General features: G+C 55.3%; 8 protein-coding genes across 8 annotated transcripts; 3 read left to right on the forward strand and 5 right to left on the reverse strand.

Annotated features, from left to right (window-relative positions):
- Positions 1-1235: 1235 nt before the first annotated feature.
- On the forward strand, positions 1236-1919 carry PUNSTDRAFT_47233 (uncharacterized protein; the record flags this gene model as incomplete). The annotated part of the gene is made up of 1 exon (XM_007387860.1): positions 1236-1919. The coding sequence occupies one exon, from the start codon at positions 1236-1238 to the stop codon at positions 1917-1919; it is 684 nt and encodes a 227-aa protein (XP_007387922.1).
- A 2234-nt stretch (positions 1920-4153) lies between these two features.
- On the forward strand, positions 4154-4933 carry PUNSTDRAFT_116255 (peptidase M24; the record flags this gene model as incomplete). Its single annotated transcript, XM_007387861.1, has 5 exons — positions 4154-4306; positions 4357-4504; positions 4573-4709; positions 4763-4822; positions 4880-4933. 5 exons carry the CDS (start codon positions 4154-4156, stop codon positions 4931-4933), a joined length of 552 nt encoding a protein of 183 aa, XP_007387923.1.
- An 868-nt stretch (positions 4934-5801) lies between these two features.
- PUNSTDRAFT_75406 (uncharacterized protein) lies at positions 5802-7051 on the reverse strand (the record flags this gene model as incomplete). Its single annotated transcript, XM_007387862.1, has 5 exons — positions 5802-6029; positions 6082-6401; positions 6456-6537; positions 6603-6892; positions 6946-7051. 5 exons carry the CDS (start codon positions 7049-7051, stop codon positions 5802-5804), a joined length of 1026 nt encoding a protein of 341 aa, XP_007387924.1.
- A 1280-nt stretch (positions 7052-8331) lies between these two features.
- PUNSTDRAFT_55303 (uncharacterized protein) lies at positions 8332-8831 on the reverse strand. Its single transcript, XM_007387863.1, has 2 exons — positions 8607-8831; positions 8332-8546 (listed from the first exon to the last, which is right to left on the reverse strand). Exons 1-2 carry the CDS (start codon positions 8684-8686, stop codon positions 8465-8467), a joined length of 162 nt encoding a protein of 53 aa, XP_007387925.1. The 5' UTR covers positions 8687-8831; the 3' UTR covers positions 8332-8464.
- Positions 8832-9558: 727 nt separating this feature from the next.
- On the forward strand, positions 9559-12847 carry PUNSTDRAFT_138186 (uncharacterized protein; the record flags this gene model as incomplete). Its single annotated transcript, XM_007387864.1, has 7 exons — positions 9559-9720; positions 9776-9918; positions 9979-10135; positions 10190-10309; positions 10369-10391; positions 10442-12743; positions 12806-12847. 7 exons carry the CDS (start codon positions 9559-9561, stop codon positions 12845-12847), a joined length of 2949 nt encoding a protein of 982 aa, XP_007387926.1.
- Positions 12848-14022: 1175 nt separating this feature from the next.
- PUNSTDRAFT_138187 (uncharacterized protein) lies at positions 14023-15998 on the reverse strand (the record flags this gene model as incomplete). The annotated part of the gene is made up of 3 exons (XM_007387865.1): positions 14023-14478; positions 14546-14698; positions 14940-15998. 3 exons carry the CDS (start codon positions 15996-15998, stop codon positions 14023-14025), a joined length of 1668 nt encoding a protein of 555 aa, XP_007387927.1.
- Positions 15999-18587: 2589 nt separating this feature from the next.
- On the reverse strand, positions 18588-19784 carry PUNSTDRAFT_138188 (uncharacterized protein; the record flags this gene model as incomplete). Its single annotated transcript, XM_007387866.1, has 7 exons — positions 18588-18650; positions 18725-18922; positions 18973-19041; positions 19109-19373; positions 19439-19521; positions 19603-19636; positions 19711-19784. The coding sequence occupies 7 exons, from the start codon at positions 19782-19784 to the stop codon at positions 18588-18590; spliced, it is 786 nt and encodes a 261-aa protein (XP_007387928.1).
- A 2980-nt stretch (positions 19785-22764) lies between these two features.
- PUNSTDRAFT_20425 (uncharacterized protein) lies at positions 22765-23007 on the reverse strand (the record flags this gene model as incomplete). Its single annotated transcript, XM_007387867.1, has 1 exon — positions 22765-23007. A coding segment is annotated over one exon (243 nt), but the record flags the coding sequence as incomplete, so codon positions are not given.
- Positions 23008-25002: the final 1995 nt, after the last annotated feature.

Here is a 25002-nt window from a genome sequence, read left to right on the forward strand (position 1 = left end):
TCAATCTATGTTTTCGACCGCCGGGCAGTTGCTGGGACCACTGACAGCGAACAACCTCGCCATTTTGCCTCGATTGAAGTTGTTGTGGCTGCACGGGATGGGAGCCTACATAAGCCACCTGCTCGCTCACACCCGTGCCCCGTCCATTTCCTCGATGCACGTAAAACTCGTGGATAACGACGAACCTTGCGATCCAACCCCCCTTACGACCTATCCTCGCCGATCACGGCATTTGTCGCAGTGCCGATGTGTTGGCACGTCGCGTCGCCATCTATATGCAAAACGACGGATGCAATGTGCACGTGAACGTGGACCCAACACACGATCCTGCCCACCCGGTACTCAAACTATCTATTCCCTATCGCTGGCAGTCTGTGCTTCTTCGCGCAATACGCAGGGTGCACCTAGGAAACGTCGAGACAATCGAAATCCGGATACTACGCGGGTTGACTATGACCGACTTTTCACCGACATCCTCCGTCGCTGCGTACGTACTTCGGAGCTGGTCCTGTATGGGTCGTCCGGGTCACTGTTGCTTCTATTTAGTGCTATGGCGAGGGATTCTTGTTTATCTCCATCGCTGTGTCGTGTGCGTCTCCAACTGGAGAGGGCGTTCGATGATCATCTGTTGCATGCTTGCGAAGACCTTGCCGGCAGATATAAGTCGACGAACGTTTCGTTGAACCTTATTCTTAAGGAAGATTACTTTCTTGATGTCTCTCAGGTGCATAATCCGAAAAACATCGCTGGTATCGAATGCGTCGTGGTCGCATGTATCCGAGAGACGGCAGTGGCTTTGGAGTAGTGTTGGTAGAGGCAGTGGCGAAGGTGCATGATGTTTGATGATACGCTTGATGGATACATTGTAAGGGAGGAGAACCACTACGATACTTTCGTACGGACCCGATCTACGGTGCGGCACGTTGGAATTGGGACTATATAGCCATACTTATAGCCTCTGTCGATGAATCGCGCTGCATGACCACGTGGAGATATTCCCACACATGCCGCAGTCAGGTCGCCCGCGGATGTAGCTGCTCCGACCACCTACGCCATCCCGCGTCCCATCCGCCATCCGAACCCTCCTCCCTTCATCCGCCATCCGCGAATACGATCTTTCCGCCTGCGATGGAGTATAAAATATGCTCACCTCTGCGTGAAAGGAACCAACTCCGGTTGTCCTCGATCCCTATCAGCTACCGCTTACAGCCATAGTTGTCCCTCCAATCCTTACCATGCTCTACTCCAGGCAGCCTATGAATATGGTCTACAAGACCGACTGTATCTGCTCTCGGACTTCCTCCACCACCGAAGTTCTTCTGAGCGTTAACGGCGTTCCTTACTGCTCCAAGGGAATCAACTGCAATCGTCGCCCAAAGTCTCGGCTCGCCGTCTATACCGACCTCGACGGGGCTCCTATAGTGGTTCCGAGGCCTGTCGCCAACGTATCGCACATGTTCGTCGTGCCGTCTAACTCCTTCTCTGACGACAAGTCTCTCGCTTCCGTCTCTGGGGTGTCTGCTCTCGAGGACTTCGACACACTCTCCAACTCGCTTCTCGCTCAGTTACGTGGACTGTCGGCCAAGGCACCTTCCAGCTCGGCTGTAGAGCCCCTTTTTACTCCGGAAGAGGTCGTCCGTGCCCCTGAACCCCTCTGCACCATCGCCGAGGAGGACGAGGAGGACGAAGAAGAACGTGCCGCATCCGTTCCCGAGCAGATCCCCTTCGTGCGGGCTTCCTGGTTTGTAGCTCAGGACGGCGAGAAAGACCCCCACCCGCTCGACCAAGGCATCATCGTATGCTCTATCCAGTCGAAGTCGAAGCGTCGTGGAGCCGTTCGGCGTGCCCTTGGCCCGAAGATCTATCCCATGCGCGAGCTGCTCAGCAAGGTCTTCCGCCCTCGTTTCCACCACTTCTAGTTGTATGCGCGCTTCTCGTACAATCAGGTGGGCAGTGCCGACGATATTATCCTCTGATTGCGCGACTGACCCTCGAAATCGTCTAGATTTAATTATTCTCTTCCCTTTCATGCGGCCCCCACCCTACCACTCCATTCCATTCCAACTTCGTCATGGCATCGGATCTTCTCGTCTCATTTCGCTCCAAATCCTTGACTTTTTACATATAACACACTTCGACGGCGGGTCACTCATCCACGGCTTCGGTCCTCACCTACATTCTTCTCCCTCGATAATACAGGATTGGATCCTCTGTCCTGGTCCGGCGCCAACTCCAGCTGCCCCTGGTCTCGCCCTCTCCCCTCTCGGTCTGCCTCCTTCTCGCATCGCAACGGTTCCGAGGCTCTTGCGATTGCACGTCGACGCCGATGGGCTCACCAGCCCTCCGTGTCCGTCTTGAGGGGATTCCGGCCTCCTTTTGGCCTTCTTTCGGCAGTCGACCTCGCTATATACCTCTCGACATGCCCGCGCCTGCACGCTCATTCGAGCCACGCCTCTGCAACCTGCATCGGCCTTTGTAGCAGGACACCCGCCCGAGTCCTTGGAGCCCCTCTTCAGCACTCGTGCTGCGCCAGGGCCTGGTCAGCCTATCTCATCGGCGCTCGTACGGCACTTCGCGGTTTTCCTCTAGCAACCGCCCGCCTTACGCCTCTCGCCTCTGGTCGGTCTCGACGCTCTTCGGGCAGAAAGACGCCTCGACCGTGTACGCCGTGCCACCGCGGCCTCCCAATCCTCCAGACGCTCGCCTCTCTCTCCGACCTCGTCCCTCGGAGACACGCGACCGCACCCGCTTGACCCACGGTTGCGACCCCACGGGCCCCGATACCCAAATACCCCGGCTCCTGCCCTCAACGCTCGCTTTGAGGCGCTTGGAGTCGAGGGCCCGTTATACCCGCCTTCATAGGTACCTCTCAGCTTGGACATGATACCCTCCGCACGCGCATACTCTCGCGATGTATACACACTCCTTTGATGTAACGGGGTGAGTGGCGGCGGGATACAGAGTGCACCTGTATCCTGTCTTCACTTGCCTCTCCGGGTGCCTACATTCGGCGTCCCTCCTCCTCCTGCCATCTTTCCCGCCACCGACCCGCCGTCGTATATAATATCAAAAACATCTGTATCAAATACGTGTTAACTCTGAATATGAACCATCGCATGTTTCTTTGTCGTTTGCTCGTTACAATCGCAGAAAGAAGCACGAAAGGTCTCAGTTCTGCCCAGATTCGGTGATGCCCCTACTCGTAGCCTATTCAAAATATTAGAGCATAGCGTTCGTCGTTAGCTATCAACTCTGCACGTCTAGCTGTGCTCCGTTCACGGATCTTCACTTCTTCATGGGACCCGCGTCAAACGGGGAAAACGACCATAACTTGCCTGCCTTTCATTACTAATCTCGTATTATTCGCAGCGGTTGGCCTTGGTATTCAGGAGCTTCGTATTTCAATCGTGTCTCCGAAAGTGACGGTACTGCTCGGTCCGGGATTAATACCACCACTCCCAAATTCCCGATTTGGTCCGATCGCGCAGTTCTGTTGCACACGGGACCGCCCCACTGGTCCTGACCTTCTTCAGCATTCATCGATTTCGCAGCACAGTCTTCTCCTGGTGGTCGAATCTATCTCAGTACGCGTAAAGGCCTAGCTGGTACTCCTCCTGAAGCTCTCGGTGAATGAAGAGTTCGGACACATCAATACGACTTGTACCGTTCGACATCATCGGCATGCCGTGCTATAGTTCCTTACTGGACCCTCCGAGAGCTTAGGACGCCGCCCGCGCAGTAAGATCACGGTGGACCGTGTCTGTTGACCATCTGATGTCATTACACCTGATGTCGCCGTGAAGATTATGCGTAAAGCTGGTGCGATAAGTGGCCAGGCTCACGCGAAGTTACTTTCGCTCCTCTACCGCCTTCCGTGTCGAGTGCTTATTCATGCGGGTTAACGTCGTCGTAGACGATACGTTTCTGCCGACCTGGGATCTCGGAGCATGTCCTCGCAGCTCACTTCGACTACAGTTGCGCTTTGCAGGGATCGCAAAGGCCGGCATACGTGCCAGTCGTAGCGTCCGGGTGAGTTGCGGATCTTTCAGGGGTTTTTTTTTCTGGACTAAGGCTCGTCATAATGCACTCCGATAGCGCTAACTCGCTCGTGATCCACTATACGACGAATAACCATCTTGTTTGCGAAGACAAGATGGTGCTCATCGACGCGGGATGCGAATACAACGGCTACGCGTCAGACATCACGCGGACGTTTCCTGCATCGGGCGTTTTCTCGCAGCCTCAGCGCGACCTATATGTCGCGGTGCTGGCGGCACAGAAAGAACTCATTCCGTTATGTACAGAGGTGGGCACTGCTCTCCGCTTGCGGGAGCTTGTCTCATACTATGTTCCTAGGAATCTAATCTCAGCCTGAACGATCTGCATCGTAAATCCGTCGAATTCCTGCGGAGGGAGCTCCTTCAGATCGGATTTGACATATCGATGATGTCCGGCGACATGAACGTACTCTATCCTCACTTCCTCAGCCATCCTATAGGCATAGGTACAGTCCCTTCTACACTATCAAACTCCGAAGCTGTACTCAACGTGGGGTGATCTTACGTCACCCAGACCTCCACAACTCGACGAATTTCGAGCGAGCAGGAAGGTTGAAGGCGGGTATGGTGGTAACAATCGAACCCGGGCTGTATGTGCCGCCGGCCGCGCAATTCCCAAAGCACTTCCATGGATTAGGCGTTCGCATCGAGGTTCGTTATCGTTCCGGTTCCTTGCTCGCTTAGACACCTCACACGTATAACAGGACGAGGTGCTCGTGGGTCAAGAGCATGCTACCGTTCTCAGCGCGGAAGCACCCAAGGAGGTTAGTCTTGCATTCTAGCATGACTATCAGCCGAACTTATGATACCGAACTCGATAGATCAGCGATGTAGAAGGCGCATGCCAAGGGTTGCTCGGATTCGAGCCATATTGAGATGCAACAATCAGCATATAATACGATGCCGTTAATTGTTGGGAAAGGTTTGACTATCTACTCCAGCGGCCCTATTCGCGGTTGTCTACTGTGCTTGGGCATCATCAGTTCCTGTTTCTTCTGCGGAGTCACAAACGCACATTCAAGGTGGGATGCAAAACCTGACTTTGAGATTGTTGGCAGGATCGGAATCAGGCAGGCCGACAATGGCGCCGGGACATGCTACCACGCGTGGTTACGACATGGTGGCAACGACACTGTCAAACAGCGACTTACCAATATCGTCAGGCACCGGGGCAGCGAGTACTACCCCCACGGCGCCGACCAAGCACAGAACGATGACGTTGACCAAATTCATGCCGAGTAGATTACTGACGAGCGGTTCGTAGGCGAATCGGTACAGGACGACCGAACTTGCACCCCTTATTATACTCTACATCCCTGATCAAGCTTTGCACTCGTTGCGCATGGTACAGATTATTCTTGGGTCTGTACCGGTGCATGTTTCTGCGGGAATCCCAGCCTTACCGGCGCTCTTCCCACTGTTTGACAGGTACAGATGCGCTCGAGAACTGTGGGGACGTCTATGAGCATGTATTGATAATAGATGCGCTGGTTCCCCAAGGTCTCTTTGGGACGCGACCTCCCAAGGCTGCTGACAGGGTCTCAGGCAAGGCAAAGCGATGGGTATCTCTCGCCGGCTCATTCACCCGGAAGATGCGAAGCGCATGGCCTACAGATTAGGGGCAATCGGTTCAAGAGTTCTTCAGATGCAGCTTACGGGAAACAATTAACAAAGGAGAGGCGGATGCTACACAGGGTACGGTGAACCTATTCAACATGAACACTTTAGATAACCCATCAATGACTACTTTGTCTCCGCAAAGGTTAACATCCCCGTTGATTCAACGACTAAGGACGATTCCTTGGCAGTCATCGGTGTGTTCATCGAGGCATTCCTCGTTGTGACAGCGGCAGTCGCGAATTGCATGCTGGTCCCAGTAACTGCGCGAGTGCCTTGCATGCTGCGCATCGTCTGCTGGGTCACCCCCTTCCCTTGCGCCACGCGAAGGACGATTATGAAGGGAGGGATGGCCTGTATCGGAGGTTTTAGCACTCATCCATCTATCGAATGCCACAGAACCCACCTCGAGCTGCCCAACAATCGGTTGGAGGATGTATGCCCCGTTGGAGTTGAGGGCGAAGGTGATGATGAACGCCAGATCAATTGCGGAGTAGAGGACGGCGGACTCAATCAGCAATGCGGAGACGGAGGTGTACAGCGAGCCGTGTTCGGGTCCCAGGTATTTGCGGACGGTTGCCCGAGTGGACATCAGGCGAACAACGATGAGCAAGGTGATGAGCATGTTGAGGGCTACGACGAAGGAATAGTAGGTGATTGTTGTATCGTTCCCTAGGGCTGTCCATGTTGGAAGCGACAATTCGGCGAGAAGAAGGCAGGATAAAACTCAAGGAATACTACGTTGAGTTCGTCTGTCTATTTTGCCGATCTCCGACTCACCGATACTCCCGATATACAGAAGAACGGGAACAGGCATCATCCATGTCCGAAGTGTATCAGCTATAACGTATAACCGGTAGAGCTGATGCATGCCTCGTCAGTATGGTTTATTTCTATGATATCTGTGATATGATAGCGCGAACGTACCAGAAACCCATCCTGCAGCCATTGATTGAAGAAATAGCACGCCGTCGCAACCAGGTTCAGATTCTGGGTGATTGGCACCTGCTCAGAAGCGAACACGGCGGGCCCGCCAGGATAGTTTCGATCGTCAACGAATGCCAGCTGGTTCATGAACATGGCTATTCCGTTGGCGATGGTGCTGAAGCTGAAGATAAGACCGACGAAGAGGAGTGCCGCATAAGAATATTTTGGATCTTTCTTCCGTTGCGCCCACAGCAGGGGTACGCATTGGACGAACAAGGCCAAGTTCAGTCCTAAACGTGAAATTGTATTGATCGCTGATACAGGAAAATAGATCATGGCGCACCATATGCCACGGCGCCCAACCCTGCACCGTTGAAGATGACCCTCTCCAAGGCTATGATGGATGCAGGTTCGTCGGGTGCGAAGCTTGATGAAGAGGAATTAGACATGGTGTGTAGAAGCAAGGTCCAAGCTCCGTGGTCCGCAGTATCACTTCCAGCGAGGGCGCGCTTTTGAGCGTCATTCATCCATCCGCCGACGATATTCACCGGTCTAACCGCGGATGACAGTGAGACATGGTTACTCTTCCCGTCATTACATTCATCGTCGCAGTCAAGAAGATTCCGCATCTTATCGGAACAACTGATGCAAGTATTTTTGGGAAGGCACCAGTGGGATTGTCTGGTAGTGGGTAACCGTGCAACCTTGTGAGAGCCTTCGAGCAAGCATGCGGACAGAGATACCCTGAACCGGGACTCCATGGGTGGGCGATGCTGCCGCAAACGCACGACCCGGAATCCTTCGACTTACGTACTGCACCTTCGATTTCCGTGGACGACGGAATAATAAGTTTCACTTCATCGCCATGAACAGCAACTACCCCATGTCGTCCCTACTTTTGAATTCGCCTTCATGCAGAGAAAGGCACTGATTCGCACAATCACCACTTTAGACATGCCTCAACCGAAAGTTTGCGACTCGAGATGCCGACTCATGATGACAAGCATTCTATATATTCTATTTGTGCGGACGGGACAGGTACAACTGCTGCATGTCCCCTGGCTGGCATGCGACCGCGACATTTGATTCTGTATGCTCGTACACTGCAATTCGCGGTTTCCCAGGCATGTCCAGGGGTCATAGTTGTTGGAGGCCGAGTCGGAAGTCTCGCGATCACTCTTGAGCATTTGGCTGGAGCAAATAGTAGTGGTGTTTGCTCGTCGCAAACACACGAAGGATACAAGGTGAGTAAGCTAAGAACTATATAGTGCATACTGATCTATCGATCATCTATGACTCGAGACCCCGTTCGGCCGTCCCGCGCAGGCGCTCGTACTCCGGAATCCCGACGCTCGGCACCGGATTCCAACAATAGAGACTACTCCAAGACACCTCCACAGCTTGAACGATACATCCCTGATCACGAACTGTCCTGGACATGAGCTATTACCATCATTCCTCTCTGCTTGACATACCTTGTTTCCATATTCAGGGAGGGACACAATCCTCCTTGACTGTTACGCCGGGCAAGGACTCTGCCACGGGGATAACGCATCCGCCTATGTCCATGATCATCAAAACCTCGTTGTCATGAACGAGAAAGTGAACACGAACCACGAGGAAGAACAGATGCGCGTACGCCGCACAGGATGGAGAGAGAAAACACGAAGAGTCGAATGTTCAGCTCCATGTATGACCGCTTCGCGTGTCGAGTGGATCTCAAGAACAGCTGAGTAGGGTATGCACGACGAAGACTGCTCTGCTGTATGCCGGCAGCAACCATATAGTTCGTGAAGTTCTCACAGCATGATTAGCTCACGAGTCTCTCTGGCCAGGATGGGACATGGACCATGCGCCCAGGTTCACCACTCCGATAGTGCCCAAGTATACTTGACGTCTTTGATATGCTCGGATCTTCTGGCTCCGAAGTACCATGACCGTAGTCTATTCTGAAGTCAGCGAGAGTTACGTCGGAGGGGAGAAGAAGGTAATAAGTTCACTCACCGCGCTTTCAATCCATTCAACGTACTGAGTATTCCCAGCTGTGATGACAAGCGGTAGGAGGTACCGTAGCTCGCGGTCATATTCACGAAAAGCCCCGAGTCTCTCGAACCTCCGCTATTGTCAACATCGTGCCACAATTTCGTGTCCTAGTAGAGTATTCGGACTGAACCCTGATGTCAAGGAAGTGCGAAAGCATGGAGTGCAGTTACACCATGAAAGCGAGACAAACGAGCGGTCTCGGATGTCCACCCTTGATCTCTGCACAGAAGTTTATACTTTACATTACGAAACTAATAGTAGGAATGTGTGAGATAACTATATACGGTATGTTAGATACCATATAGGGCCATAATACAATTCGATCTGGACCGCACATTTGACGTTAAGTATAGATATTCCTCAAAGAGACTTATCCGAATTACCTTCGCAAGGTTGTGGCCTCAAAATCGGCCAACTCATGTCATGTCTGCTATACAGAGTCTACGACGGCTATCGGAAATGTAGTGCTTGCGCATGTTCGAGCTCGAACACCCGGAATGGAGGCCAGGGCCAATCTTCTTGTCCCTCTTACGTTTCTGAGCGACAGCGTGTAACCTGTACACCCTCGAACTGGCAAAACGGGCGGCTACAAGCTGCAGCTCGTGCATAGCCGCATACACCGTAACTCGATAGAAGATGGAGCGCGCATTACTCTCTGGTAATCCTGCTCAAGCCAGTGCCCCCGCCGTCAGAAAGATGAATGGCGATGGCTTTGGACCGGTATCACGCCCGCATGCTGTTCAGGACATCGGTTTTAAATGAACGTAGACGCCCAAGAACCTCACCGCCTCGAACCTTCATTCATAGGCCCATCGCCACGCACTATCCGCCTGTAGCCCTATAGCTCCTCCGTCGTCTGTTGGACCCCAGTTTGAGTTTCCTTCACACTCTCGCCATACCTCGTCTGCCCGTGATGAATGGCCATGAAGAGCAGAAAGGGGAGAGGATAGATCGGGCGCTCGAGAGCGGGAAGACGTTCTTGTCCGTATTGGAGATCCTGACCGACGGCGTCATCGTCTGCGAACCCCTCAACGTCGCCGTCAAGCTCTCGAAGGGACTGCTCGAGGCCGTCGAGGTCTGTCCTGCAATATTTTGCATGTTGATGACGTGACTCTGACACCCCGCTACAGAAAGCGCGGAAGAACCGACAGGACTGCAAGAAACTCGCCCACGACACGTTCAAGTTGATGTTCATCATCGTGGAGGTTTTGAAGGGGAAGACTGACGAAGACGTGCCCGATCATCTCAAGCTTCGTCTAAAAGATGTGACTGAGTGCGTCGTACTGCTCTACACGGAGCATTTTCCCTTATATGTTTTCCAATCCGTCGATAGTGTTCTGCTGCAAGTCAAAGACGGTCTTGAACAACTCAAACTCAACAAAAACTTCTCGTTTGTATCGCTGTGCAAGGCGCTTCGGAGGCGTAACTTGGTGGCGGAGGAGATATCAGGATACCGAGATCAGATTAATGCGTGTCTACAACGTTTCCAGGTGCGATCGTTCACGTTGCAGTACCTATTGGACCTCATCATTCATTCAAAACAGTTCGCCGTCACTAACAATCTTGTCCTGGCCCAACAAGCAGGTTTTATGGCTCAGCAAGCAGGTTTTGCGAGGCTCGAGGACATGATCCATAACATCGGCGGGAACTTCGACACATTCCCGGTTAGCTCTCTTCCTTTTGCGTGCTTGGTCTTATTCATTGATCACCCCTCTGCTTCCAGACCGCTGCCCCCATCCCGCCGAAGTAAGTTGTCCACTTGTCCTCCCTTTGTATGCGCTGATGGCTTCTTCCAGTCCTCCTATATCATCCCTCAAACCTCCGCTTTACTTCTTCGGACGGGACGACCTCGTGAACGACCTGGTCAGCAAACTTGCCGGGACGACCCAGCATCACGTCGCCCTCCTCGGCACTGGTGGCATCGGGAAGACCTCTGTCGCGCAGGCCGTCATAGACCACGAAAGCGTCAAGTCAAAGCATCGCTGTTGCTTCATCCGCTGCGATCCTATCCTCACCGCCCCGTCACTCGTTTCTGCCATCCACCAGGGTATCTCAAGCGGAAATGCTCCGCAAGATGGTGATCTGGTCGCCAAACTTGAATCGACCTTGCGAGCTGTTGGCCCGGCCATCCTCGTCCTGGACAATTTCGAGAGTCCGTGGGACGCTGGAGGGACCCGAGGGGATCTCGGTGACGTGCTCCGCACGCTGACCTCCTTGCCGAATGTGCAGGTGATAGTGACCATGCGAGGCGATTCCCCGCCGGCAAAGGACAAGGTTCATTGGTCGCCCGTATCTCTTGAACCTCTGTCGTCTAGCTCTGCAAAGCAGTTGTTCCTTTCAGTGAATCCGGATACCACGGAAGAGGAGCATCGCGACCTCGATCGCCTCCTCGAGCAGTGCGACGGCCTACCTTTAGCCATCAAACTGCTCGCCAACGTGAAGGGGACGTTCGCTTGCTCCATCCTCCTTCAGCAATGGGAGAAGCGGTCCACTTCCTTGCTCAAGGACGAGCACCAGTCTCCCACACGCCTCACCAGTTTAGACGTTTCCATTTCTTTGTCCCTCAATTCTACGATGATGAAAAGTGTTCCGGAAGCTATGGAGCTGTTGGCCGTGATTTGCCGACTCCCCGATGGCATAAAAGGCGGAGTTCAGCAGCTCCTTGACATGGACCTCGGGCTGGAAGACGTGGTTGGTGCTCTTGCGGCGATCCTTTCAGCTGCATTGGTATTCAGGGGTCCCGACGGCAGCATCCAAGTGCTGTCACCCATTCGTCAATACGTCATGGCACATCATGTCCTTGCAAAGCCACAGTCGGAAGCACTGGTGCGTTATTACGTTGATCTGGTCAACGAACACGCCGACAAAGAGCCTGGGGACGATGGATTCAAGCATGCCTACGACATTCTCACGCCCGAGATGGGTAACATCATCTTCCTGTTCAAGGAGGAACTTGACCCGATCAAGGGCAATCCTCAAGCCGTCGCCCGAGCAGCTTTCAAGTTCACTGTTTTTCAATACTGGCCACGGCCCTCGACCGAGCTCATCGATGCATTACTAGGGAATTGGCGAGAAAATGATACGGGCGCTTCACATGCTGACGGCTTGACTCGCCGGGCAGAGCTGTTGATGCGGATGAACAAGTATCCGCCAGCGCAAAGTGACCTTGAAGCTGCCCTACAGGAGTCTAACCTGGCCGGCGATCAGGCGGCAGTGGCGCGTTGTCAGCATGATTTGGGCGAGATCCATCGCATGCGCTACGAGCACGACCAGGCGATCGAGAAGCTCACTCGGGCTCTCGAGGTGTTCTCCGAGATCGGAGACCGGCTCGGGGCAGCGCAATGCCAGGAAAGCTTGGGCAACATCCATCGCATGCGCTACGAGCACGACCAGGCGATCGAGAAGCTCACTCGGGCTCTCGAGGTGTTCTCCGAGATCGGAGACTGGCTCGGGGTAGCACAATGCCTGAAAAGCTTGGGCAACATCCATCTCGTGCGCCACGAGCACGACGAGGCGATCGAGAAGCTCACTCGGGCTCTCGAGGCGTTCTCCGAGATCGGATACCGGCTCGGGGCAGCGCGATGTCAGCAAAGCTTGGGCAACATCCATCTCGTGCGCCACGAGCACGACGAGGCGATCGAGAAGCTCACTCGGGCTCTCGAGGCGTTCTCCGAGATTGGAGACCGGCTCGGGGCAGCGCAATGTCAGCAAAGCTTGGGCGACATCCATGGCATGCGCGACGAGCACGACCAGGCGATCGAGAAGCTCACTCGGGCTCTCGAGGTGTTCTCTGAGATTGGATACCGGCTCGGGGCAGCGCGATGTCAGCAAAGCTTGGGCAACATCCATCGAATCCATCAGCGATATGATGCAGCCAGAAGTAATATTCAAAATGCCCTCCGACTTGCTTCAGACATCGCAGATCGCCACGGGATTGCGTGGTGCCGTATTCACATGGGCCTGCTTGACCGTGATTTACAAAACTTCACTGAGGCCGCCGAGAACATCAAGGCTGCTCGATCGCTGCTGGAGGGGATTGGACAGAAGGGTTACGCGGAGTACTGCTCGGAACTTCTGCTTGAGATGCAGAACACTACGGTAAGAGTGTCGTTCATCCAGTGTCTCACTCCTCATTTGCTCTGTATAGGCCACGGATGCAGAAGGTTCCCACCAAACAGTTGTTGATGCAGACACCCACGTAGTCTGTCTGCCATCTACCATGTCAATGCCGTACATCTTAGGCTGACTCTCCTCTTTGAGCTTCGCGTAAGCACTGGTGGCGCCAGCGTCAGAAGGGGGTCGTACGTGAGCAGACAACTTCTGCTTCTCCTCTCCGTTTCGTGTGTCCATGACGGTTTCGTATATGTGACCGCCACCCTGGTTTGAGTGGAGTAACGCACACATTATTCAACGTGCGCTGAATTCACGTACGCCTCCGCCGATCGAATGTTTACTACATCGATATGCTTGTATATTCACGCGCGAGTACCCACCTGTAGCACCACTCGATGATGAATCATCTTAGCCTCAGTCAGACGTGTTGCACGCATACCGTAGCGTATATTGGCGACTTTAATGGACGGAATCGTTGTTATGCAGAAGGGCTGGATTCGAGATCAACATACGATGGCAAGCACAATATCTGTGCACGTATAATATTGTAGGGACTCTCAAGCATACAGTTTGATTCCTGTTAGACAGTTCGAGCAAAAACTGTGCTACGCCGAGGCAAACGTCGTGCGGATAGGAACTAGGCAGTATCATCCGGCGCGGACCCAATACAGCCGGATCCCAAGGCCTTGCGTAGGGAGCCGAGTCCGACGCGTACACATGCATGTCGGTCCCACTCGCTATATTCGCTTCAACGCACACAAGGCGAACCTCTAACACAAGACCTGGAGCCTGGCTATGAACCTCAGCTGCCGGGATTGTAGATGCGTAAACGGAAATGGAAATCTTCGATTTGCTATGGAGCACAATAGTGACACAAAATGCAAAGCACACGAAGCAACAATTGACATGCGGTGAATGAAGACGAGGCGTGAATATCGGGACCATGGGCCTGCGATGGTAAAGATGGCTAATTCCTTTATGAGTATCGACTTGCGGTTTTGGACCGTGGGGGACGATGAGGATATAAATGCGACAAGCAGGGCAGACAGCACCACACGAAAGACCCAGACCAAAAACGGAGGAAAACAGGAGGAAAGATCAGACTGCGACAGCATAGTGGGCAACCCGGAGTATTGCGTGGTCATTCGGCAGGCGAGCCGGCGACCGCGAACGCCTCCCTCATCACCTCGAGTGCGGCGAGTTGGAGCGGAAGCGCAGAATGCGCGTGGAGCTGCTGTCGCGCACGCGCAAGTACGGAGAACTCCTACCAATTGCGCGTCGCATCCTCGTGCGTTTGCGCATCGGGAGCGGTGCACGCGAAACATGGTTGTGCGGGCAGGCGAGACGTGCAGGAGCGCGGTAGTGGCGAAGGGTATAGCAGACCGAGCTCGTCGAATGCGAGCACCGCCGCAGATGGGGATGGGGAAGGCGGTGGACCTGCGGAGGCCGTACCTGTTGCGCCCGGGTTGCTATCGGGGACGAAGGCGTGCTGGGCGCCGAGAAGCGCCGGAGAGTCGGCCAGAGTTGGTGGCAGGATAGGCGTGACCTCGGACTGGTGATGAAGTAGGTGGACTCGGAGACGTCGACGTAAACGCTCTCGGAGGCGTCGTTCGTGCGCGGGAAGGAGGGTCCACCCGCAGTCAAGGTCCTCGCATAGGACGGTGGCGTGCACCATGGGCAACTCGGTGCACGCGGGTACGACGTTCTGCAGGTGAGTGACCTAAGCTAGCAAAACGGGAGCGTGAGTGGAACTGACCATAGGTGGAAATGGCGGGGAGAATACTCACCGTCGAGCTCGGGGGAGCCCAGTGGCCGACGTTTGCCCTCCGACCGAATTCGAACACGAACAACCAGAGCTGAGACACGAACTGTGTCTCCACATTATCGCTGAGAGTGAGCCATACCCGCGTGTCGTGTAGAATTTGATCTGTTGCGGGCCCCTAATACGACGTTTAGAGGTACATTCTGCAATCGCTTTGGCTACACAAGGAACAAGCGCTTCGCGAGGGATACCTCCCAACGAGGATCTATGAGTGTCTCTTCTTCGCAAGTGGATCTTCAACAGGCGTCTGGCATCAGACCAAGACCAATGAGCGGATCCTGCCTTGGACGATGGGTCGCGAGTCCCAGTCCAACCCGTCTGAATCCATCGAATCCGTATCGACCTCGAGCCACTCCTACCGCAGACTTGACCCTCGGCACCTTCTCCGCCACCTCCCAGGGACATATCCAGCCCTCCAAAATCCCCTTCAGCTGCACCTCCCTCGTCTCCTCCGGCCCCTCCAAGATGAGCCGTGCCTCGGAGTATCCCTCCTTCAACGTCGCCTTCGACACCTCCTTGATCATATACAGCCCCTCCCTGTCGTCCTCCCTCACCGGAAACGTGCTGAGATCGCGTATCCCGACAAACACCGTCCTGAGCCCGGGCGGCAGGTTGTCGCACCGCTCCTCCCGCGCCCAGCACGACACCGACCTCCTGAACATGCGCAGCAGCCTGTTGGACAGCTCGCGGCGCGGGCGCTGGGCGGACAAGCGGAGGTACGTCAAACTCGGCGTGCGCCGCGCGAGCTCCTTGACGGCGAAGCTGTCCCCGATGAGGTGCAGGCGCTCGAGCATCGGCGTGTCGAGCATCGGCCGGAGCTCCGCGTGCGCGAGCTCGTGCGGCTTGGAGAGGCAGAGCGTGAACGCGCGCATCCGCGGGAAGGCGTTGACGCGGTCCACGATCGCGAGGAAGCGCGCGTACGCGAGTTCGCCCTCTTCGAGGAGGAGGAGGCATAGATCCGCGAGCCGGGGCGCGCAGACGATGAGGAGCAGCGCGAGCCAGGGGTGGAACTCGTCGAGCGGATCCGCGCCCGGCTGGGCCCGCGCGACGCGGTCGTGGTCGGGCCCGCGCTTGAGGAAGATGTCCTCCGCGGCGACGTCGCACACCAGCAGACGCTCGATCCGCAGGAGCTTGCGGTCTGCGCTCGCTTGGTCGCGCACCAGGACCTCGTAGAATGTCTTCGTGGTCGTCTCGTCCCCGGTGGTGGCGGCGGCGGTCGCGTTGAATGTCATGCCGAGGTGGCGTATGAAGGCGTTCATCTGCTTAGGTCCGACGAGGGCGATCGAGCGGTAGCGATGTGGCAGGGTGCAGTCGCGGATGTACTTCGAGACGCGCATCAGCGTCGACGCGGCGCTGGCGCTCTCAATGCAAGCGAAAGAGCAAACGAGCGTGGTTAGTTCTGGGGGTAGTTTGTCCATACCGGGTGTGGGTTGGGGGGCGGAAGAACAAGGCGACCTTATCTGCTGGACCAGACGACTCGCGCTTGAAGTTCGTCGAACACGTACATCGCATGGCCTATGGCTGTCAGACGTCGTTGGCTCAGATTCAACTTCGGCTGGTACCGAGACAATGGCAATCTTGCCCAGATGATCTCATTCGCGAGGTATTTCAAGAGGAGGAAACCGCGAACGCGGTAGTTGCGCCTTGAGCATCTGCGGATCGACTACAGTAATTTCACGACCTTAGGTTCGGTCCGCCTCCGGGGGGACAGGGGACAGCTGCAAGTTCGGACCCGTGGGAAGCTCGCAAACTGTCTGGAGTAAGGAGTATAATTCTCACGCTCAGTTCAAGGCCTGATCGCTACGCACGTACCAGTCGTCAACCGCCTTCTCGACTCTCTCCAGCGCCTCGCTCCGATCCTCTCTCAGGATAGACTCGGGGATGTTGTATCGTGGACTCTGACAGATGGACTCTACATTTCGGAGATCACGCGAGGTTCTGGAGCGTACATCTCGGGGCACGGACTAGCGGTTTCCGTCGCTTTCGGGTTGAGGAGGATGAGCCGGTCCCTCGGACGATCGCACACGAGAAGTCCGCCGATGTGCGGCTTTTCGCGAGCCATACGAACTGCGAAGGGCTCCAACGGCTGCCAAGGCTGAGGTCCGAAAAGGGCTATGGTTTCGTCGCGGTAAGGGACCGTGGTGCACGCGTGCATGTCCTTTGAGACGCGCAGGCCCGGGAGAGTCGGCGCCACCCCCGCGACCCGCGCTTGATTGGCAAGTGAACGCGCGTACGAGCCCGACTAGTTCTGTAGGTGCGCTGTCCATCGTGTTGGTGGTACAGAGGAGCGGTTGACCACGGCGAACGCGGGCGGCTTTGACGGTGGAGGGTCGCTCGCTCCTTCTTCAGGTTGACCGGTTCTCGGTTGAGCGACGTACACTGTCACGAACACGTGGCGAGACATATCTTCTTGCGTACCGACGGTACGCATCTCTTCCGAGAGTTCGTGACTTTAAGGTGAAACTGGCTGATAATGTGTTCACGACATCGCCGTCCGAATTGGCATCGAATGATCACAAGGATCGAGCACTCGAACTTGCAATATAAGTCGCTTTACTACTCCTGTCCTCCACAGACTGAGTCTCACCCCAACTCAACCAGGCGACGCCGCCCGCCACTGTGTGCGGCAGTGCAGCTTTCACAATGACCTTGGCTTAGAGCACGGGAGGAGTTGCCCTCTGACGATCCATTGCAGTGCTTCATCGCGGCGCACTCGGCTATGCGCACTCAAACCATGATACTGTTGTCGGAAAATCCGGACCTCCGGACGTCTAGCTGCGCGCCATGCTCGTAATCGAATAGCATCGAACACGAGATCAAGTGCCGAATGCACAAATCACATCCTTTCGCGAAAAGGCCGATCCCAAGACGAGTGGCGTACGTGCAGCGCAGCAACCGGCTGTTCCGCTACCGGGACCTCGTCGGCAATATACCTACCTACCTACCTACCTACCAAGCCGCTGCACCACCGAAAATGCCGCAGTTTGCCAACAGCCCCTCAGAACCTCGTGAACGAAAACCGGGTCCGGAAGGCTGACCTCGCCGTGCTCCTCCTGCTCCGTCGGGCATGGATTCTCGTCCTCATCCAGGACCTGCCTCTGTTCCGAACTCTGCTCCTCAACCATGCCCTACTGTACGCGTCGCAATGCATGACCCACATCGGTAGCATCGATCAAGTACCAGGGCCCCCCCGACCCCGGGCATACCGGTTCTTCCCAGGTCCCCATCCACGCTTGAAGTTCCCGCTCGAGATGTACGTTACAGCCGTCCTCGTCTGGCTGCATCAGCACGCGCCAGTCATTCTTCGAACGCGCCAGTCATTCTTCGAGAGCGCCTCCAGGTCGACACGAGACTGGTAGGCCCGTACCGACTTAAGGCCAAACAGCGCGACGGACCGGTAGCGATAAGGAAGGGTGCACGCGTGAACATATTTTGAGACGCGCAGGAGAGAGCGCAGCGCCAACGTTCGATTAAAATGCGAAACGACATACGAGCATCGTTAGTTCTGTGGGTAGTCTGTCCATCGCGGCAGTGGAGTAGTTTGTTGGAGGAAGATGTACGACCTGAGCTGGAGTCCTGGGCTCGCTGGAGAAGTAGCTAGGAGGCGCGCGCGAGGATCTGAACATGTCAACGTGTCTGTCATTCAGGTTCAAGCTCGCCAAGCATTGTAGCGTCGATGTAGAGTATCATCTTATTACACTACTCGTACACAATCGCCCGCCCCCATTATATTAATGTGGAAAGATGACGACCCCTTCCTCTGAAGTAATGGATGCCTCAGAACGCAGCTAAGGCAACGTCGACCGTAACCAACAGTAAACGAGACGGCATGACGCTCGTCCTCGTGCCGACAAGCACAATCCCGGAAAAATCGTGGACGAGGGCAGGCGCGCGGTTCTTCAGAGCGCAACCAGTGTTCGGATCTCTCCCTGTTCGCACTTTCCATCCGCGTGAGGCTCGCTCGCTCGCCCACTCCCCATTCCCTTCCCCTCCCTCAAACCTGAAGCTCATCGTGTGTGTTTGGGGAGCCGGATGTTTGGGCGCGGGCCTTGCGACTGCTCGGATATCACCTGAAAGCGTGAATAATCAAGTGTCGAGGTGAGCGGCGCAACAGGGGTACGAGCACCGTCGCGTCTCCGCGTACCTTGCTCAACGTCGTCGAATAAGGTAAACCGGGGAAGAACTTGCTGTCGTAGATGACGGTGGACTGGAGTGCATAGCACTCGGCTAGCATAGGAATCGGGCCGCTTCCGACGCCCGCCACGGATCGCGTCGCGACCGACCGTAAGTCGAAGGCCCTGTACCTGAAGAAGCAAGACCCCGTTCGACGCAGGGCCAGGTCCTGAAATAGCAACGCATGAGCCCGTGCGCGGAGGAGGGGGACACACGAACGGGAAACGTGAAGATCATCATGGCCCTGCCTTCGTATCGAATGCTCACTGCTTCCACCGCCCGAGAGCCCTGTACGCATGTGTCTCGGTGAGGAATCGCGAACGTAAGGCTGAGGAGAAAGAAAATGGAAACGCACGACCGCCTCCGAGGTGATGGCCTCGGACTCGCGCAGGGGAGCGCCGTTCACGAATGCGATGACCGGGTCCGGGTCTGAGCCGGGTTGAGGGTCCGGCGTGAGAATCGTCAGCGGTACGGGAACCTCTTGAGTGACCGGTGTGCTCTCTTTCGAGCAGGACAAGGACAGCGTCTCGGTGGGATTCAGCACAGCACCAGAAGGCTGCGCCGGCGGAGAAAGAGGGAATACGTCGATATGGCAGATCAGGCCAGACGTCTCGAGCCGACTTGATGGATCAGGTAACGCGACACGTCGGCAGGCGAGACACTGGAGAGCACGACAGAATGTTACCTGTAGTCTTCTACCTCGATTTCGCTCGGTAGTCCGTCTTGATCTCGTACCGTCTTGAACACGCGGACTTGCACGACGGGGGGCTACGGATGCCACGCGAGAGTGCCAATCAGCGATTCGTAGGCCTATGCTTGACGATCCCGGGGCCGCCGTTGGTTACTCACGGGATCGATCGTCCGCCTATCCTTGAGGCCGAATCTGTAACGAGATACGACGTTCGTTGGTCAGCATGGCGGCTCTGAGAAGCCCAACGCCGCGCCCGCGGTGCTTACTTCCTACCCAAAGCGGCGGACTGGATCTCTTGCAGCTCCGTGCGCAGATCAGAGTGTGCCGCGGGGAGGTCCATGGCGCTGGCTAGACAAGCCCCCTGAAGATGGACCGGTCCTTTGTACAGCGGGTGCGTCCTGTTTCCGGGACCACGGGATCAGAGCTGCTGCATTGTGCGTGGCCTGTGTTCATGCAACATCGAAGGGAAGTGCCGGCGATACGCGGATGTCCCGCGACATATAGCGAGCAGTACATACCTCCTCAAGCAATCGCCGGGGTCCAGGCCTCAGGACCGGTGGGTTCTTCTACGCCGATACTTCCATTGCCGCAGGAGCTCAGCATATGGGTGCACCATGTCCAATCTGAATGGAGCGTCGAAGCTTCGAAGCTTCAATTAACGCGGGGATGCTCCAGGAGGACAGGGTGGCGCGCTCCAAGACGTCAACACCACTTTTTTTAGACGGACGCCCACGTGGCTATCATTTGAAGCTGAACCCACATACCATGTAACGTACAGTCCAATCACGACTTGGTCGTCGGCTCAGAATACGTCGTACGCAATCGAACATCTTGAATCAATGAACAAAAGACGGGAACCCGTATGAGAGTTATGGATTCCAAAATTCACCAAAACAGACGTAGAACGCAGCGAGCAAGGCAGTATCAACTGTGGCAAGCACCAACGACGATCATCAGAACAACGCGTCCAAGCAGCTCCAGCACCCACTCACCCCAAGCTGCGACCTTCGACGCGTACGTCTCGCCGTTAAGTGTCAACTGCCGCGAATTCGACCACTGGCGTTCGACCGTGCCGACCGGTACCCATCACCAGCCATCTCGCACTGGTTTCCGAAGAAGTCGCCCTTGAGGAGCAGCCCCTTGCGGCAGTGAGGCCGTAGAAGTGATGAAGACTTGGTAAAAGATGATGGGCGGTGTCTGGTGTAAGCGTGGCGTGGAGATGATGCACGCAACGTCGAGGGATTTGGGAAACAATGCCGGAAATCGAACTTCACGCTCGGTTCGAGGCACGCAGCGTAACACCTTGCTGTTAAGAAAACTCGTACTTGGAGGACGTGGGCCTCTATATTGGGTGGTTAGCGACATTTGCTCATCGGCGGACAGTCAGGGCGAGGTGTCAGGAACATACCTGAGCGTACTGGACATCCAGGATAAATACAGCGCGCGGTGGCAAACTATTGATGGATCCCCCGTTGTCTACTGCTTCGAATGTGACTATGGAATGAATACGAAGAAAAATGCATCGCACTCTCGTCTTCCTCGTGCGACGACCCAACTGAACGGGTACTCCACTCCAAGTGCTGAGAAGGTTCGTTGCCCATGTGCTACGGTGCTATCCGAGAGCCCTTGAGCTGCTGCTGCTTTATCATCGAACATGGATATGTGCCTGTGGTAGACGGTCAACCTTGTCTTGGTGCATATAGTTGAATGACTTACGCATCACCCGTCTCTCCAAGATATCCACACTGACATTCACGACTGCGTGTATGTGAGATATCATCATGGATGTCCTCGGGTTCTTGACGTCGCCAGAAAGCTGCAGCTTGCGCAAAGAGGATATCTACAAGCTCCGTTCTCGCGAACTCGTGGTGGACAGTAATTTGTACAACATGTACCCGTTTTCTTTCGGGTGGAGGTCACAAAGGAGACCTCGAAGTGGTACGAGCTTCAGAGCACATGACACGAGTGTGCAAGGGGCAAGGCGTTTGTGACGCGAGTAAGATCAGAACTGATCAAAGTGCGTTCACACGGTCAGTTTCTCGAGCGGCGCAGTCTGAGAGTTCAAAGTCTCGTTATTGAGCAACTCGAGAAGATACAAAAATGTCGCCCTTCCTCCGTCGAGCGTCAGCGTACTTATACTCTATCGTAAGTACCTGACCATATGGAAGTGGAGCATGCTGATGAATCAAAGAGGGGGACGCGTAAGCGTCCAGCGAACGAAAAAGGAAAGTAGCGACGGTCTCGATAGCATCGACGGCCGAACCGCTACACACGCCCTCCTGAAGTGGAAACCGCTTCACCAAAATAAGTAGCTTCCCGCCCTCCCTTCACTTGCGACGGCGCTCACGCCAGATCAGCTCCCTCTTCATCTTCGCCCGCACGCTCCCCATCATGGCGTAGTTGATGACCTCCATGTCCGAGAACGAGTAACCTTGACCGTTGCGCAGTTTGACGTCCGCCGAAGGAGGCTTGCGCGAATCTGGGCCGTTTCCCGATGGCTGATGATCGGCCGGTTCGCGGCGCGAGCGACGACGATTGCGGATGGCATCCCGAACGGCATCATTGAAGAGGATGGATCGAGGTGAGGAGCCCTGGATATCAGCGCGGGTCTCGTTTTCGGCGCTGATGTCATGGACGAGTAGCGAGAGGGACGCCTCTGATGGGTCGATAACGTTGCGAAGGGTGGTGCGTAGCTCGTCGTATCCGGGTGGAACAGGCTCCTCAAGGATTGCCGAGCCATCGCGAATGCTGTCATCGTAGCGCAGGAGTCTGTCGACGTAGCGCCAGTGCCAGACGGTGAATGGGCTCCCGACCGATGGGGGAGGGACCCGGTCGATCAAAAACTCGAGGGTACGGGTGTCGAAATCAATGCCGCGGTGGACCGTAATGAGGTGCGAGATGTCCTCGTCGGGTGACGCCTCGCGAGACACACCACGACGAGGAGCTGCGGCGCGATCCGACCGGGAGCTTGCGCGGGCAGATGTCGCGTTGGTCGAGGAGTTGGGGGGTTGGGTGGTGTCGGAGGACGAGGGCATGCAGCGAGGAAACGAAGAACGGTAAGTCTTGACGTGATTCTTGGGGAAAGTGAGTTGACGAGTCTTGAAGAATCGGGCGTTAGCCCCCGTTGGCCTAAATACGCGTCCTCCAGCCGGACGGTCATCCAATACGGTCTCGTACCGAATCCCGCCGACGAAGACTTGAGGATCATCGGTATCGAGCTTTCCTTTTCCTTCTGGAAGCTCGCCCACGCTGCTAACACCTTGCTCATCTAGATACAGCTTCAACTGCTCGAGACCGTCAATCCGATCAAGCGGTAGCCAGGTAATGTCACCCGCTTTCCATTTGATTTCGAACACTGCGGCTAAACCTTTTCCTTTATGTGACAAAACTCGTTCTACGGCCCATTCGGCGCCGTCTTCGCCAAAGTCCGCCACCTGCGTCTCTGCGCGCCCGGGAAACAAGCGGTCATCATTGGCGACATGTACTCGCAGAAGAGACGAGTGGAACACTGGATGCACGCCTCGCCGCAACAAGCGGGCAGGTAAATCTACGCGAAACGAGTTGTTTCCGTAGTCCTTCGAAATGATGTAAGGCCCTATATATTTTGGCACAAGCTTGCGTGCGCGCCCTTTGGGGAAACTAATATTCTTAGTTGAGATGTAGACCATGTCGCCCACTGCAAACGGGGCGGGCCGCCGATGCCGATTGGCGGCTCGCGTCTGTTTTACTCGGGCCTCGAGAATCGCATCGTGCGCCGCTATTATCGCGTTTCGCATACGCTGCGCAAAAATTCGAACACCCGGGTACTCGGTGTCACCTGGCTGATCCCATATCATGGACCTCGGCATCCGGCCGGTGTCTAGGAAAAACGGTGCGTATCCTGTACTTTCCGATCGTGCCGAATTGATTGCGAACTCGATGCCAGGTAGTTTCGAGACCCAGTCCCTTTGATCGGGGCTGACGCAAGCGCGAATCATCTGCGTGATGGTCCGATTTGCACGTTCCGTGGATCCGTCACTCTCCGGGTGGTAGGCGCTAGACATATTCAGTTGTATACCTAATATTTTGTTGAAGTTTTGCCAGAATGCGCTTGTGAACAGAACGTCACGATCGCTGACGATGCGCTTCGGCAACCCGTGCAACCGGTAGACTTCCGAAAATACCAGTTCTGCTATGTCTTTCGCCCGGTAATCCTGTCGGCTCGGGATAAGATGAACTCGGCCGGTGAGCAGGTCTATTACTACGGTGATTTCATCATATGACGCATTCCTGTCCTTCGACACAGGCAGTGGACCCACGAAGTCCATTCCAATTGCTTCCCATGGGCGAGTAGGTACCGGTAGTGGGTTGAGCAATCCATACAGTTTCTGATTATTAGGTTTGCTCTTTCTGCAAGTCACACAGCTTTCGCAGAAAGCCCTAACATCAGCTATCATCGACTTCCACCACACGGAACCCCGTAGATACGCGATTGTTTTAGACGGCCCAAGGTGAGCTAAGATGGAGTGCGCACGCGATATGATGATCTCGCGTGCAGATCGGGGCCCTATCATGCATCCAGGAACGCATAGGACCTTCGAGCCCTCATCTTTCAAGTACATTACGTCGTCTTCGATTGTGAAGTTCTTGAACTGCGACGGGTTCTCAAGTATGATCTTGAAAAATGGATCTTCCGTGTATTTACCCTTCAGGCACTCCGGAAACCGAATGTTCCCATCATATTCTGCTATGACATCAAGGAATTTCGGAGCCATGGCGGCCGCTTCGTCGCTGCCTGTCTCTACATTCGGTGGTTTCTTTCCTGTTGCATCAGTTCGTGCATGTACTCCTCCATGCCCGCCCTCCTGACGCTGCTCCGGAAGACGCAGCGTCACCTTCTTGATACGTTTTGCGAATTCCTGGGCGGTCTCCGGCCGTCCTGTCTCAGCCGACTGCGTAGGAGCCTGTTTCCGGGTTGTCGGTGCAACGGCCGCACGCGCCAGCGGCGATACCTCAGACGACTGCAGCATCACTGGCCCTTGTACTGCTGTGCGTGGAGCACGAGGGCGCAACGTCGCCATCCGAGCTTCCAGACCGGTAAGTACAGGCATGACATCGCTGCACGGGGGATGGTCCTCGTCATACTGAACCATTTCGTCCTTTGAGCGCACGATCCCGGGCTCGTCGTCGGAATAGATGCGTGATAACGCATCCGCAAGCTCATTCTCCAGGCCCGGGACGTAAACGATCGTGAAGTTGAACTCGGATAGCTTTTCCAGCCATCGCGCCTGTCGCCCAGTCAGATTCTTCTGATTCATGAAATGAATCAGCCCCTTGTGGTCCGTATACCAGGTGAAAGGGACGCCCAGCAGTAAGTCCCGGTAGCGCAGCATGGTTTCGAGACCCGCTAACAACTCGATCTCATGTACAGCGTAGTTTTGCTGCGCTGCGGACAACTTTGCGGAATAAAACGCGACTACCGCGGCCGATTTCCAGTCCGGCCCCTGCAAGATGCAGCCGCCCACGCCCGTCAGACACCCATCAGTGACCACATGCACTGGCGGTGCATCCGGCCCGTA

The sequence above is a fragment of the Punctularia strigosozonata genome, assembly GCF_000264995.1.
Source record: "Punctularia strigosozonata HHB-11173 SS5 unplaced genomic scaffold PUNSTscaffold_15, whole genome shotgun sequence".
Taxonomy (NCBI): Eukaryota; Fungi; Basidiomycota; class Agaricomycetes; order Corticiales; family Punctulariaceae; genus Punctularia; species Punctularia strigosozonata.